Source organism: Macroventuria anomochaeta, assembly GCF_010093625.1.
Source record: "Macroventuria anomochaeta strain CBS 525.71 unplaced genomic scaffold BU25scaffold_10, whole genome shotgun sequence".
NCBI lineage: Eukaryota > Fungi > Ascomycota > Dothideomycetes > Pleosporales > Didymellaceae > Macroventuria > Macroventuria anomochaeta.
Genome location: NW_022985371.1, coordinates 243,177 through 258,354, shown reverse-complemented (window position 1 = coordinate 258,354; position 15,178 = coordinate 243,177). Strand labels below are relative to the sequence as shown.

At 50.5% G+C, this 15,178-nt stretch overlaps 6 protein-coding genes and 1 non-coding gene across 7 annotated transcripts; 3 read left to right on the top strand and 4 right to left on the bottom strand.

The window, feature by feature from the left end:
- Nucleotides 1-297: 297 nt before the first annotated feature.
- BU25DRAFT_456965 (uncharacterized protein) lies at nucleotides 298-2,222 on the top strand (the record flags this gene model as incomplete). Its single annotated transcript, XM_033710072.1, has 2 exons — nucleotides 298-1,423; nucleotides 1,477-2,222. The coding sequence occupies 2 exons, from the start codon at nucleotides 298-300 to the stop codon at nucleotides 2,220-2,222; spliced, it is 1,872 nt and encodes a 623-aa protein (XP_033563477.1).
- A 2,163-nt stretch (nucleotides 2,223-4,385) lies between these two features.
- BU25DRAFT_19224 (uncharacterized protein) lies at nucleotides 4,386-4,954 on the top strand. The gene has a single exon (XM_033701019.1). The coding sequence runs from the start codon at nucleotides 4,506-4,508 to the stop codon at nucleotides 4,800-4,802; it is 297 nt and encodes a 98-aa protein (XP_033563476.1). The 5' UTR covers nucleotides 4,386-4,505; the 3' UTR covers nucleotides 4,803-4,954.
- Nucleotides 4,955-7,498: 2,544 nt separating this feature from the next.
- On the bottom strand, nucleotides 7,499-7,586 carry BU25DRAFT_t49. Its single transcript has one exon. It is a non-coding gene; the product is annotated as a tRNA-Gly (tRNA).
- A 1,707-nt stretch (nucleotides 7,587-9,293) lies between these two features.
- Nucleotides 9,294-10,065, top strand: BU25DRAFT_420158 (uncharacterized protein; the record flags this gene model as incomplete). Its single annotated transcript, XM_033707987.1, has 3 exons — nucleotides 9,294-9,468; nucleotides 9,520-9,864; nucleotides 9,914-10,065. 3 exons carry the CDS (start codon nucleotides 9,294-9,296, stop codon nucleotides 10,063-10,065), a joined length of 672 nt encoding a protein of 223 aa, XP_033563475.1.
- Nucleotides 10,066-10,500: 435 nt separating this feature from the next.
- On the bottom strand, nucleotides 10,501-12,139 carry BU25DRAFT_438819 (uncharacterized protein). The gene is made up of 2 exons (XM_033709081.1): nucleotides 11,870-12,139; nucleotides 10,501-11,793 (listed from the first exon to the last, which is right to left on the bottom strand). The coding sequence occupies exons 1-2, from the start codon at nucleotides 12,064-12,066 to the stop codon at nucleotides 10,542-10,544; spliced, it is 1,449 nt and encodes a 482-aa protein (XP_033563474.1). The 5' UTR covers nucleotides 12,067-12,139; the 3' UTR covers nucleotides 10,501-10,541.
- Nucleotides 12,140-12,597: 458 nt separating this feature from the next.
- BU25DRAFT_465427 (uncharacterized protein) lies at nucleotides 12,598-13,134 on the bottom strand (the record flags this gene model as incomplete). The annotated part of the gene is made up of 1 exon (XM_033710652.1): nucleotides 12,598-13,134. The coding sequence occupies one exon, from the start codon at nucleotides 13,132-13,134 to the stop codon at nucleotides 12,664-12,666; it is 471 nt and encodes a 156-aa protein (XP_033563473.1). The 3' UTR covers nucleotides 12,598-12,663.
- Nucleotides 13,135-14,461: 1,327 nt separating this feature from the next.
- Nucleotides 14,462-15,145, bottom strand: BU25DRAFT_337398 (uncharacterized protein; the record flags this gene model as incomplete). The annotated part of the gene is made up of 1 exon (XM_033702671.1): nucleotides 14,462-15,145. A coding segment is annotated over one exon (684 nt), but the record flags the coding sequence as incomplete, so codon positions are not given.
- Nucleotides 15,146-15,178: the final 33 nt, after the last annotated feature.

The window sequence follows — 15,178 nt, the reverse complement described above, 5'->3', positions numbered from 1 at the left end:
ATAGAAGGTATCCCAATGGAGTTCGTTGGATATGTTGAAAGCAGACAGCCTGGGAGGAGGTATGACTTGACGTGCCAGATGGTTGTCTTGAGGCTCGGTGGTCACGACGCGGCTCACATGCAAGTGCGGTGTGGGTCTTTCCCCAGATCGAGGCAGCTCCGTGCTGGGCCTGCAGCTGACGTGCTTGCGCAGCAACACGGCGACTTCAGCCTCACTCCCCAAGCTCTCCACCGCCACACTACGCCGTATTCTTCAACATTGCTTCTACCACCCATAGATTGATAGATTGCCGCGAACATGACGAAGAACCACCCCTCTCTCCGCAAGACGGCATCGAACGCGGACCTCTACGCGGACCCGTCACCGCCTCAGCAGCTGCGGCACGCGTACTCGACTCTCTCGCGCTCGCACACGACAGCTGGCCCGCTGCCCCGCCGCACACTGGCCGACTGGGAGCAGAAGCGACGCCAGATGAGCGACAGGGGCCAAGCTCGCCACAGCATCGCCGCGCCCTACCCGAACCCCAATGAGGACGACGAGGGCTCCAGGCCGAACAGGCAGAAGCAGAGCCCGCCACCAGTTCCGCCCAAGATCCTAGAGGAGGCACCGACACTTGCACCCATACTCGAGTTCAGGGATGGCGAGTACCGCCTGCCAGCACCCAAGATGGCTTCCAAGCCAGCGCCATCGCACCCATGGCTGCCCGCGCAGCTGCCACCGGCGCCCGTAAGACGCGAGAAGGAGGCCCCTGAGAGGTACACGAAGCCCTTCACCGACTTCATGACGGCCAACCCGACCGTCTTCCACGCCGTCGATGCCGTAGCGAGGGAGCTCGAGAAGGACGGGTATAAGAAGCTGTCTGAGCGCGACTCGTGGGAGCTGAAGGCTGGCGGCAAATACTACGTCGACCGCAACGGCACCTCGCTGATTGCGTTCGCCATTGGAGACAAGTACGAGGCGGGCAATGGTGCTGCCATCGTTGCTGGCCACATCGACGCGCTCACGGCGAAGCTCAAGCCGATTTCTAAGCTCCGTAACAGGGCTGGCTACGTCCAGCTAGGCGTAGCGCCTTACGCAGGTGCTCTCAGCGACACCTGGTGGGACCGCGATCTCGGTATTGGTGGACGCGTGCTTGTCAAGGAGCACGGCAAGATTGTCACCAAGCTGGTCAAGCTCGACTGGCCCATTGCAAGGATACCAACGCTTGCACCGCACTTCGGTGCTGCCGCAAACGGCCCATTCAACAGGGAGACCCAGATGGTGCCCATTGTCGGCCTGGACAACAGCGACTTTGGCGCGCCATCAACAGCCAACAGTGAGGCTGAGTGGAAGGCCAGTCCTTGTGGCGGAGAAGGTGTCTTTGCCGCCACGCAACCCGAGAGACTTGTCAAGGCCATCTCTTCTGAGCTGGGCATTACGGACTGTAAGCCTTGGTTCTCATTTAAGATTCGCATGAACAAGCACTAACATGCACAGACTCGACTATCGTCAACTGGGAGCTCGAGCTCTTCGACGTTCAACCCGCCACGACCGGTGGTCTCGACCGCGAATTCATCTTCGCCGGCCGCATCGACGACAAGCTTTGCTCCTGGGCCGCTGTCCAAGCCCTTCTCAACTCCACCTCCTCCCTCTCCAGCTCCTCGCAGATCCGCATCGTCGCCCTCTTCGACGACGAGGAGGTCGGTTCGCTCCTCCGTCAGGGCGCCCGCGGCAACTTCCTTCCCAGCGTCATAGAGCGCATCGTGGAGGAGTTCACCGAGACCAAAGTCAAGAACACGCTCGCACGTACCTACGCAAACTCCTTCCTGGTATCTAGCGACGTCATTCACGCCGTGAACCCCAACTTCCTCAACGCGTATCTGGAGAATCACTCACCACGCCTGAACATCGGGCCCGCTATCTCCGCAGACTCAAACGCCCACATGACCACCGATGCCGTCAGCACCGCTATCCTCCAACGTTGCGTCGACGCTGACATTGGCACGCGCAAACAAGATCCCAAGTTGCAGGTCTTCCAGATCCGTAACGACAGTCGCAGTGGAGGCACCGTTGGTCCAATGCTGAGTGCTGCGACCGGAATCAGGGCGATCGACTGTGGTATCCCACAGTTGAGTATGCATTCGATCAGGGCGACCACTGGTAGCCAGGATCCTGGACTCGGTGTGTTTGCGTTCCAGAGTTTCCTCGAGAGGTTTGAAGAGGTGGATCGTGAGTTCAAGTAGAGTTTGAAAGTCAGGGGACGGGGTCAGAGGAGAGGGAGAAGGAAGACAACAGGGAGTGTGAGTGAGTTGGCGAGTAAGTGGGAGGAGATGAGCGTCAGGTGTGGAATCTCCATGGAGAAGGAGGTGGCACTGTGAGAGGGTTGTATTATTGAGCGAGCATTGCCATATCATCATGAACCACTTGGGAGTCTTTTCGTGGCATTTCCATCCAACGCCCGAGCAGCCCACTTGCCACGAGATCACCCTGGCCCAGACTCCGGTTTAGTGAAACCGCTACCATGAAGAGTCCGGGAGCTGACCTCCGCTTGCCCTCAGAGCTACTTTCACTTGCACCTCCACTTGCGCTCGCCTTTACAGGTCTGTGCGCCGAATGCGCCGGGTGAGTTTTGAACAACGCGCTGCTCTCGATCCTCTGTTCCGACTCTACCACGTCGAGAACGACTCCATCAAGCCGTCAGTAGCTTCACTATGAAATACTTTTACAACCTTGTTATCTTGGGCTTGGCCTTGTGTCCTGTCACACTCGTTGGCACTGCTCCCTCAGATGCCATCAACAATAGCCAGCCTGCCGTGCACAACAGTGACAAGCCTTCCATCAGTGGTCTCATTCCATCGAACGACACCCTCACGTCGACTAGTGTCACTGTGCCCTCACATAAGTACATGTCGCAAACCAACCCAATTAAGGTTGAAGAGGGGGATGTATGGATTAGGGTGAGGTATGCCGAGTATGCTCCTGAAGGCATTCATCAGTCGCTGATTCGGATCGTGGCTGGCACGCGTAAGGTGTATACTGAGAGCGATGCGACGCATAATTGCTACTATGTGGGTGTAGATGGATATTGAAAATTCTGCAATGTTCCGCAATTGATTCGCGTAAGTTCTTGCTTCTTCAGTCTCCTCGATTTCCTCAAACGCAGCGAACTCAGCTCCGGTGAAGTTCACCAACATGGCTAAGTCAACATGCCGCACACCAAACCCATGCAGCGTCAGAAGTGGAACTATATGCACGTCGAGTCTTGGGGCCTGGGCCATCAGTTTTGGGACTACGGCCATATTGAGCCCTGTGCCTTGCGCAAAAAGGTGGACTCAGTGATGGATAAGGGGAAACAGGTTCTGGAGAGGGAGTTCTCTGAATGGAAGGGCAGGTTTCATCGCGATTCGAGGGTTATCATTAACGGCTATAAGGTCTGTGATGACGAGCCTTAGGTACGTGTCGGCGAGCCTGATTTTGGTAAGCCACCATCCGGTTGCGAAGCCAGGAAGTCTTGACGTACACAATCAATTTGTGTTTGGCGTTGGTGGGTCAACTGTTTTCAGACGGTCTTTTGGATAGATGGGCACACCATGTTACAGATGTCACGATGCGGACGATAATGACAAGGACATGACACATTCATGAGTACCAAAGTTTTCTTGAACACGTTTAGTAAGTTGTTTACGTCGGCTCTTACGTCGTATCTGCCTTAGCTTCCATCATGATCTATTTCCCCAGCTTCGGCAAACGAGAATTTGGCCAATGAGCCAACGCTGTCAATGTCTTGTGGCTTTCCAACTCACTATATAGCGCGTCTTTCGCCATGATCTGTTCCCTCCCTGCAGTTTTCATCGAACCACCAAGCCTTCAAAAATGCCCGAATCAAAGAGCTATGTCTTCGCGCGTTGCTGGCGGATTCTCAGAAATAGTATTCCCGAAAAAAAACCCCCCAACTTTGCCCGACTGTTCATTTTGACTTTGAAAGGACTGCAGAGCTCTCTCGGTGTGGCAGTGCTTTTCCAAAATCCCGGTCAATCCAGGCCGATGTTCCGCGTCTGCCTTTCTGACTCGATATGAAATCCAGTCACAATCAGAAACAAGTTGCCCCTTCCGAAAGCGACAGGGTATCATTGTATGTACCGGTCCTTTCTTGGTGCTCACATTGTCACTGGAAAATAATAATAAGATTATAGATGTCATGTGGTGTCTCTGCTGAAAAAAAAACCCTGCATCATTCCATGCCGTCTTTGTCCTGTTCGCTTTGTGAGACTGACTTCGCCCTGCCATTCAATCAGCGCTTTGGACGGGGCCTTTGAGTCCCATCCGTTGAGTGCACACTTGGCCCCACCTTGGTCCGCATCACATGCTCATCGGGCTTCCTATTACCGAGCATATAAGTCCTCTCATACCTGCACGATTCTTTACTCCTCATCTATCATTTCTTGCTGCAACGACATTAAAGAATGGATAGAGATGCGTAATGTCTCCGTTGTCTCCCGAGGATCAAGTAGGAATACATCAATGTCATGCGCGTGTTCTCTCCTTGCGCAATTGGAAGAAAAAGAATAGGAACGCGCCATGCCGTCTGCTGCTTCTGTTCTCCGAATCAAATTTCACGAGGTCGTTCTGCCGTGCACCTTGTCTTTCCACCTTTTCGATATCAGCATGTCGAGTTGCGCATGTCGCACGCCTGCCTGTTTCACTGGTCGCAAATACTTCCTGCCAGTCGGTACAAATCACTTGCTCTTAGCTCCAGTACGATGGCTATAAATCTGTCCTGTCTTCTCTGCTCTTACCTTTCATCCCTGCACTCCCGTCAATAGCTAACGAAAAATAACAAACTGCCAATCCATGTGTCTGTTAGGTCCTCAAAATCACTGGTCATGATATCAAATGCTGCATTTGCCTGCTCGCTGACTTTCGACTTCAAGAAACCAACCCAAATTGGGCGATGGCTACCTGTTCTCTATACTGGCTCTCTTATTAAGAATGCTCTGGGCCTAGCGTTTCTTCTTAGGTCCAAAAAATCAGCCGAGATCAGAAACACGTTACCCGTGACCCGAACAGGACGAAAGTCTGTATGCATGCTGTGCCTCCTCGTGGCGAAATTCGCATTGAGGAAAGAGAAAAGGAACGACGGTCGCGGTGTGTGCTGTCGTCTCCGAAAGGCATTGCGATTCAGCACATGCTCAAAATTTGTTTATAATCAAGAGGAGCTCTGTCCCTATGAACCACGCTTGGTGTAAATCCTTGCCTGAACCAGTTGGCAGCAGCCAGGTACCATAGGTAAGCAAGATATATCTGTGTGCATATGTTTTATCTTGATGTTTAGTGCTACTTTTTGATTTGCTAATATTTACAGCACTCTTCCTATACTATAGATATTAACACTACAAGGAACTAGACCTTAGATCTGGACAATTTGGCCTTGTCTTACCGGCGCGTAGATGATTCTACCCTGCCTGCGTAGGTGTGGTGTAGTTGCAGGAGCACGTAGCTGTAGAGGAGGTCGTGATGACATAGTGCTCTTGTGGGCAGATGAGGTAGAATATGATGGAAGGGCTCCTGAGTACTCTCACCCAGGTGCCCTCTGGCCCTCCGCTCTGCTGCTACCTGGGTCTCCTACCTCACCTCTCACTACTAGCCCCCCCCCCCTTCTGCCTCTTGCTGCCTGCTATACCCGCCCCCAAGTGCTCGGTATAAAACGTCTGTCTATGATTTATGGCACACCGAGGCTCGGTGTAAGATACACTGACTGCTCGGTGTATACATCGACGCATGGATTTTAGGAACGTCACAAACTCCAGTGCTTGTTTCAAACCATATTACTTGTTGCACTATCAATCGGTTCGTAAGGAACCATTGTTCCTATTCAGACTATTCTGAATTAGCATGTTTGAGGACAAGTACATATTGTCTTCTCTTAGCTAGATAGCAATTCAGCGCAATATTCCATCGTATTCAACAAGCGGCCAACGCTGCAACATTACTGCCTCTCTCCGATTCGATGTCGAGCTTGATTTATACAGATATATGGCTTTCCACCACTTCGGTCACCTTCCTTCCCCAACCTTACTGGCAGGCAAACAAAGCTTATCACTACTCACTTCAATGCCCTGGGGACCTTCTATAATATCGGCACTTTGCAAAAGTATTGGCCCCCCTCCTTTGGGAAAGAACTATGCACATATAGCTATGAGAAGAGGGGGTGGATACGTGATGTGGGTGTCTAGTTATTTACCTTGTCAAGCTGAGTATGCTGGTGATGCTTGTAGATGGATGCACATTAAGGAACAGCCAAAATTGAGTAGAAGAATAGTGGTGGAGAGGCAAGAGATTAGACAGAACAGTGATGTTGACCTGACCTCTGCTATGTCTGCGGCTTCCGAGTGGTGGTGAAGGTCAGGTCCATGGTCTAGCACGTGGAGAAGCCCACATATATATCCTCCAATCAAGCCCCTGACCCTGTCCTACTTTGACTTCTTGGTATGCTCTTCTTGATCTACCAAACAAAGGGGGGCCCTGGACTTTTGCAAAGCATAATAACCACGCTTACAATTCCACGTTTCGCGCTGGTCCTTTCGCTTCTTTCAAACTTGAGACTTCAAGCACAAAAGTGTATATCTATTTCCACTATCGAAATCTACCAAAACGGCCAATCTTGTTCCTTATTTTCGGCGCCTGTGCTTACTTTTCAATGTCAAGAATTGACCTGTTTGCGCAGTATATCACTATTCAAAAAGAAGGTGCTGTAAACTATGTACATCTGCTCAAATGCTGCTTGTCTGATTACAGTACAGGATCTCGAAAACCATCACCAAGACTGTAGCCGTCTTGTTACCTCGACGAAAATTATGTGACTGTGCTGTGCTGCAATATTTGAAATTGCCGTTTCTTATCCAGTTGAAAAAGGGAGTAAAACGTTGATGTTTAGCAAGCAGGTTACACAGCGAAGGAATGCTCGTGCACCTTCCACGTTTTTGACGTCCATCCTTCTACTCTTTACGTTGCCGCTGATATGCCAAAAGGTAATCATCTTCGCCGATATCTCCGCTCTGTTTCAAACACTTCGATGGCATTTTCATGTTATGCAATGGCCTGTCATGGATGCGAAGACAATGTTCACATGTTTCTTCTTTCCCTGAATCCCCTGCAACGTCACTGCATGTGCTTCACCCCCTTTCCCACTCGGATTTAGGGTACACAGGGCATGCCTCGAATCACTGCCAACGCAATGCGCAGCGTCAGCTATATATTAGCCTCTTTTCTTTCGGAACATCATTTCTCCTCTGACGTATGCTTACGAGTTCTGTATCAAAAACATATGCTCATGAATTTCGTGTCTTTTTCCCGCTTTCCTGTATACCAATAGCATCCGCGCTAAGCACATCAGCGAGGCCTGAAGAGCACCCATGGTGACTTGCGTTGGAGTCAGATTTGAATTGATGCCAACCCCACTGTGTCCTACGCCGTCCGCTCCGCAAAAATAAAGACCACCACCCTGGTTTATTTAGCAAAATGCATCGGCCGGGAATCGAACCCGGGGCTAGCCGAAACTGTCCTGTGATGGATGGCAACGGCTAATTTTACCACTAAACCACCGATGCGGCCGCGAAATTTGAACATTTACTGCTTGACTTTGATAATTCAATCTCGGAAAATCAAAAATATAATTCTAATTGTTATTCTAACATTGTCCACTCACTTTTCTACTCGTTGCGAAGGTTTGCGTTGCGCAACCAAATCAAGGTGCTTTAGCGGTAATTTTGGTATCCAAACAGCATCAGCGCTGTTAGATAACATCAAACTTCTGGCTTGGCACTGCTAAGAATAACCACCAAAACTGGTTTCCGAAAATCCACAAGTGAAATCCCAATAACATCCATCGTGCAGATAGTGGCGGTAGGAAAACTCCGTAGTACATGCTACGAGGGCAGTCATTCGTTAGCTGTATGTGACAAAGACCTGAGGATGTGGCGCTGCCTGTTGCTCTCTTGGAGCCCGCGTCTTCTCGACGCCAGCACAAGAGTCTGCATCTAATTCTTCCTTGCTCTTTCATTTTTGCTGCTAGAGTCTGAAACTAGAGCAACGCTATCACTATGGATTTTGAGGATCTTAACGATATCATGGCTTTGGCCTGTGGTGATGGCCCCTCAGAAGTTGTGAAACCAGGCTGTAAACTCTACGAAAAGGACGGTGTAGGGCGGCTTCTTAAACTCTGGAAGCAGTAAGAATGATGCTAAACATCTAAACAGTAGTGACTGACAGTAAACAGGTTCGCTGACAGCGTGCTCAAGTCCCCTGACCGCGAAACACATCAAGCTCTCAATACGGATGTGCCACTGAATATTGTCAAAGCGTACCTGTGGTGGAGGGTGAAGACTGGCAAAGGCAGGCTCGGTGGAAACAATATCACAGTTCAGACACTCGAGAAAGAGTTTCAACACATTGCGAGACGGATTACACGAGAGACAGACAGTGTCATGGTTCAGGGTGCTCCTGCCTGTTGTACCTCACCTCCATGAGAGTGACTGCCACGTCACACTAGCGCTGTTTACAGCTACTCACCTATATATACTGTTTGTAGCTTCACTCAACACAACCTCAGTACAATCTTCAACTTCTTCCTTTGCGTACATTTCTTCACTGAACTCTGACAGACAGAGAGTGGTCTCTAAAAGAGTTTGCAAACATGAGAGAGGTGAAGTCACAAATAGGGCCTTGCAGATGACATTCACTAATTCCTAATTTAGTTCATTGATACCACCCTAAAATCTAAGGGTGCCTCGACTGCTTCAAGAACCCGAGCCGTAGCGTACGCTCCCGATGCTGATGAAATACAGTTTTATCTCTGAAACTGTAGCGAAAGGACCTATGCCTCCCCACGTATGATGGTGCAGTTCTCGTTCTGGCTTCAGGTCACCTGCATCTGGGGTCTTCGAGAGGGGGAAATACTTGAGTCGTCGACTCATCGCGGTTCTAATGAAGGCGTGCATTATGGCGATGTCACCTTTAGCCTTGTTCGGAAGAGGACTGAGCTTACGTACGAGGTTAAGATTGAACTACGAAATCGCAAGTTTAACAGAGATGACGCAAGCAAGATGCGAGTCTTATAAGAACACTGTTGAACTTAAAGCTGATTTTCTGTAGAAAGACAATAACTCTGAAAGAGGAGACGAACCCTAGGGAGCGATTAGGTTTTGGCACTTGCATTAGCCGACGGTATCTTTGTAGAAGACTTCTCATCAGAAAGTCTTGACAATCGCTGGATCCCACCTACGGCCGGCTCAAGGGTGTTCGCGATCAAAGCAGAGATGAAAGACATACCAATCATCCGTAAGATGATGCCTGACGGTCAAACTCATCCGTATCAGATCTGGAGTGCCATGTCCGTCAACTCTGCACTAGGGCAGGTTTGCCTGGATGCGGGATATACTGAGCCTGTCACAACGTATTCTTTTAGGCGAGGTGTTGCTAACAACATGGAAGGTAAGAAAACATAGTAATGTACTTGATCAGAGTCTAACACGTCCTGCCTAGCTACTGCAAGCTCAAAGAGTACTAAAGAAGCTCTTGGACACAAGAGTGACCGCGTTTGGCACTCTTATGCAGCGCCTGTTGTTAGTGTTGATGGCCAAAACATAGCCTATGGTAAGCCAGAGGACGCTTCTCATGCACGATTCACTCAAAGTATCGCTGTTACTCGTGACTTTGGCGCTCCAAAGCCGTCTGGAACGCAGCTAGGCATGAGTAGCGTTGTTTTCGAAGACGCTATATCTAGAGCCAAATCCGACAAAAAACCACTCACAGATAGAGCGACGTACCGGAAAGCACTTAGACTGCAGCACAAGATGGAGCGTGACGAATATGCCACAAGACTCAGAAGTACGTTCGTATCTTTTGAGAGCGAATCAAATCCAAATGCCCAAGGCAGCGGTGGTTCAGACTCTGCACCATCATTCCGGCGTCCGGAGCCTTCAGCAGTTTTCAGGCAGATGCTCAAGTACAACCCTCTTCAGACACAGGTCATTGAAACCCTTTGGACTGCAGACAATGCTTCTCTTGGAGAATGCGTCAGACCTCTAATGGCTCTCGCCAACCCAAAACCATTTCGGCCTCTCTACCCGGATCCTGTCTTACCACCGCAGGTGAACGGTAGCTGCCCTTTCTGCCATGAGGATATCCTCAATAAGATACACGGTCACGGACGCCGCGCAATGCACTTGCTACAATGTCACCAGAACAAACATAGCGTGACCTACTGCCTGCAATGCGCCATGTTCGTTGACAATCGTCTGTTAAAGGGTCACATGTGTCTTGATCTGGGGCTTGAGCGCAGTGGCATTTATGGTGTGATAGTGTGGCGGAATCTGGTTATTGCCGAAGGTCGCTGTCCATATGGAGTCAGTCAAATCTGTAGAAGGAGACGTTTCAGGGACCCTCAAAGCCTCAAGAGCCACATTGAGGGTGTGCACATCAGGAAGCAGTTGGAAGGGGCTCAAAAGTGTCCGGCTGAGGATTGTGATCTAGTAACCCCATCAAAGAAGGGATCTTGGCAGTAGTTAACAGTACGCCGTTTGGCAGCCGAGACAGTCAACTTTTGCGTCGTCAAAAGCGAACTGCCTCAAAATAGGCGACAACTTCCAGCGTGCAAAGAGCAGCGGATTCTCCACCAAGATCCGGCGCAGCATTTCCCCCCTCTCCTCTGTATCAGGCCATTGGCCCTGCCACACGCGTACATAAGGCACCATAATTTCCAAGGCCTCCCTAACCCACCTCCCTGCTCTTTCTTCGCCAATCCTCCCCTTTTGCACCATCCGCCTCTCCAGCTCCCCCAAGAAATGCTCCCTCTCTTGCATGTTCTTTACCAACGCAGCCTGCATGACCGCGAGTAGGATATGTGACCGGATTGAACAGTCCAACTCATCCATCTTGATTGCCCCAGCTCCTAGTCCAGCTGTCTCCTCCATCGCAACAGCGGCTAGGAACTCGACCTCCTCCTCACTCCCAATCTCTTCCTGCCACCCCCTCTGCAACGCTTGAAATGCAGTCCCTCCATCCGGTATCCCACACCAGAAAAACACCGGCTTGCTAGGTTCTGGTTCGACAACCTTACCCGAAGAAACCTGTGCGAGGTACTGTGCTTCCAAACTGTGTATATCATACAGTCCCGACGCGACATTGAGCCCAAAGTGATGGGGTCCCCATGCTTCGCGGTTGTCCTTGCGAGGTGATAGGTTAGATGTAGGGCTTGGAGATGAAGGGATCTTCTTCTCCTCTCCCTCAAGCTGGGTGTTGATGTTCGTGGGCAATGCTTCTTGTTTCGATTCTGCGATGGGAGGTTTGTAATACTCATCTAGCCAGAAGCGCGCATGTGATTCCGAAAAGGGTGGTGTGCTAGGGTAGGCCACGTGTAGGCGTGTCAAGACTGCGTCAAGCGTGCGGAGGGCTATTTTAGTAATCGTGTCAAATGGAAGGAGCGGTTGCCTGTGGCGGGTCCGCCCGACAGTATAAGCCCAGCGGGGGAGCTTTAGGACGTGTTCGGATACCGGATTATCGCGTGGCAGGCACAGCGGGGAGGACGAGTCCGGGAGGTCTTGGAGGTCGGGCATGCGGTAGAAGCGTGCTGTGGTGGGTTGGGCAAGGAATGTGGTGGAGTAGTAGGAGCGCCAGGCTGTGGGGTGCAGAAGGGCATGGTGCGCAGTATAGAAAGCGTCGAAGTCTGAGAAGGTGAGGGGGTCGTCCCCATTTAGTTGGGAGGCCCAGCAGTAGTAGGCTGCTGCGATCTGGGCGAGATAAAATATATCCAAGGTACTGTTTTATTTTAGTCACACACATGCAGTGCTAGGTACGTCGGTATTAGGGATTCTCATATGAAGATGTAGCTTACCGATTGAAGCGGAGCTCGCCCTCACCAAAAGACCAGCCATGAGCGTGCAGCTTCTCCACGACATCGAATACGCCCTGGCCGTCCCACAGCCCCTCATCGATATAAATGTATGCGATCCGCAAGACATCATCGTGACATGTCACTGGCACGATTCCGCCTTCCACATTAGCCAGGAATTCCCCAGCTTCATCGTCCATTGTAGTGCCCAGCGTACGCAGAATGCAGTTGCTGGAGTTGATGTTTTGAGATTTGCCTCCAGGGCTGGGAATGTGACAATACTGAGTGATAGGCAAAGTCGGCGATCGCGTGGTCTATATACAAGATGCCGAAGCGTGCTAGGCCTGATCGCGCTAAAGCGCACGTAACAGGGGGAACATCTTCTGAACCTTGGAACCATGAGTACCCTCACAACTAGTTTATGTAATCTCGATATCTTAGTCAGATAGAATTATGAAACAGCTAATCGAGATTGTCTCTCGAGCGGGCCAACGACCACATAAATGGATCATCTTACTATGTAGAGCAATCTGCGTTCTATGCAGAACGCCTGCGTAGTTACGGGTATGGAACTATCGTGCCTGGACCAGGAGTCACCCGCTGACCGTGTGCCATTCGTGTTCGTTCTGATTTCCAGGCATAAGACTTAAATTCGGCGAGGATTCCAGCTACGTACAAAGAACTCGGTTACCGTAGTAAGTCTACCTTTCTATTCACCACCCATGTTTACCCTGAAGCCTCCCTTTTGATCCCCACGTACCCTCACCTGTCGTCCCCTAACAACTGATTCCTCCTAACTAGCGCTTCTCCCCCTTATATTCCCCCATTCCGTAGCCTGGAAGGGAGTTCACAAAACCCCAATCCGCAGCACCCATTTTGCCAATCTGTTTGTTGGCCTCGGTCCCCCGCTCCGCACACTGCGCGAGATGCACCTTACCAGTGTCGATAAGGGCCGGCGGAAGCAATTCTTGGGTCATGTGTAGATGGCCCTTCACCTTGGCGAAAATCACCGTGTTCTCGATCGTCGCGCCCGGAGAGACGTACCCGATGAAGCGTAGGCGGTTCTTCTCTGCGGTGTCCGATGCGTCAGTATCAACAGCAAGCCCAAAAGGAAGAAAAGGAATTGAACACGTACTGCTTGTTGGAAACATGTTCCACAGCCCAAGTGGCTTGCACGTGTTCTTTTGTTTCTCCGCGTCTTCGGGGAACGTGAAAAGCTCGGGGAGGTAGACCTTATTCCATTTGTCCCATTCGTCGGCGTCAACCATCACCACGCAATCCCATTGAACGTCCCCATTAGGGTCATTGTCTTCCCAGGCTTGGAATGAATTCAAGATGTAAAGACCCGGGCCAATCTGGCGGCCCCCGTTGCCTGAGGACTGCACGGCTTTGCCGCCGTTGTTATGAATGGCTTCGGCTTCGGCCTGGGAGGTGAGTTGGTTTGGTCGCCGGGTTACGGAGGATGTGGAATGGAATATAGAATGGAGTAGAGAGTGGAATGAAATGGGGAACAAACCTTTGAGACCACACGATATCCGAAGTGTTTCTTTACATCACCATCGCGTGTGTGCAGTTCAGCCTTGTGGTCTTCTAAGGGGAAAGGCCTGGACTGCAACGGAGGCAGCGAGTGCCAGGAGCGCCCAGAGCTTCATGGTGCGGGTTGTGGTGGAAGATGTCAAGGGACAGAGAGAGTAAAGAGGACTAGTAGATGAGGAGGAACACGAATGCTTTCTCGCTGGACCGGGAAGACAAGGGGAACGACCCAAACCGGTCCAGACTGGGATGACTACTAATTTACTGAGCATTGGATTGAAAGGGGTGGTGCGATAATCACCTCGCCATACCTGTTTAGAACTTTCTAAACCATCCCTGCAAAGGCAGCTTTGAGGAAAAAGGCAATGGATGCTACTGAACTCTGTGTGGCGAGGGCTCATGGAATTTAATTGGGTCCCTCCTCTGAAAAAGGTAGTCCTCCCTGTAAAGGAGAGCTCATATGTACCCACATTCGCATCAAAACAGCACTTCTCCGAAATTCTTGGAGACCCTAAAGTCACCTCGAGACGAGCTTGCTAGGAATCGGAAAGCTATCGACAGTGAAGACTTAGAATGTTGAATCTCTGGCGTAGGCAATGACTCTACTAGCTTGCTGCTTAGATTTTATGGTCCGATTGTCACACTTTCCTACAGCGTGAACTTTGAAAGCTAGAGCTCCAGCGGAAGCAAGGGCGCTGCTAGCTTGGCACAACACACGAACATACAAGAATGATGTAGAAGAGGCCTTTAAGTAATATCAAAGGTTGTTTTGCCTTATACAGCACCAATGTAGGCTATTTTGGGCCAAAATGGGGTGAGGTTTGGTGGGGTCTTGGCAAAAGTGGCTGACTCACCCATGTGGCCAACTCACCCCCTAGTCAAAAAATCTCGGACACTTTTGCTGATGTAATTGACCCCCACCAAATGTCACTTTGTTAGCACTCGCCATACAGAATTGCATTGCGCAGCAGCCACATACATCAGATTGAACTGAAATTGATTCTTGAGGCTATTGAGATACTATGCAATCCTATCACGATCGAATTATGTGGTGTTGCAGCTCTACCAGAGCGCAGTTTTGCACCGAACACTGGGGTGCTGAAACACCTGCCTACACCGATAGGGTATCTCATTGATACGCTCTTGCACCATTTCTTGACCAACCTGCTTCCACTCGTGTTGTAGTGCTGCCTTAAGCTCTGTGATGGTGTTGATAGTATATAGTTGACGTTTGACGCGTTCCTTGATGATGTTCCAGATGCCTTCAATAGGGTTGAGGTCGGGTGAATTAGCTGGATGTGAGAGCACCTTGACACCACATTCGTGCCGATATACTGCTGGCAGAGAGTTGCAGTTGCGTGTGCCATGGCTTGGGTCGTTATCTTCTTGCAGATACCAAGTATATTGTTGTTGTACAGGTACCTCAGCCCGGAGTACATCAGACTGAGCGACTAGATGACTGTATGCAGCGCAGTATACTGGTAGAATCTTCTCCACATAGTATGACACTCTCATAGAGTTTCTGGGTTTCAGTACCACTGGTATGCGTGCCTTTGAGGCCTCCCACTCTCTCACACGTGCTTCGTAGTCTCCAGGTTGGTCTGTAGCAGGTCGCCTTCGAGGCTTTGGTGGAGGCTTTGCAGGCTTATGATCATCGTACTCGTCGTTGTAGAACAGCAGCTCATCGGCCATAGTGTAGTAGTTGATCCAGGCAGCAAAGTGCACCACATTGGCAGTCCTTTCTGGATGATTGACAATGTTATATGACGCTGCACGCTC

What these genes read in the sequence shown, in the direction of transcription:
- BU25DRAFT_19224 (XM_033701019.1), top strand. Translation starts at nt 4,506, where the DNA reads ATGCGCGTGTTCTCTCCTTGCGCAATTGGAAGAAAAAGAATAGGAACG.
- BU25DRAFT_438819 (XM_033709081.1), bottom strand. Translation starts at nt 12,066, where the DNA reads ATGGACGATGAAGCTGGGGAATTCCTGGCTAATGTGGAAGGCGGAATC. An exon ending in GGCGAGCTCCGCTTCAATCG is followed by an intron (nt 11,794 to 11,869) that starts GTAAGCTACATC and finishes AAAATAAAACAG; the next exon opens with TACCTTGGATATATTTTATC.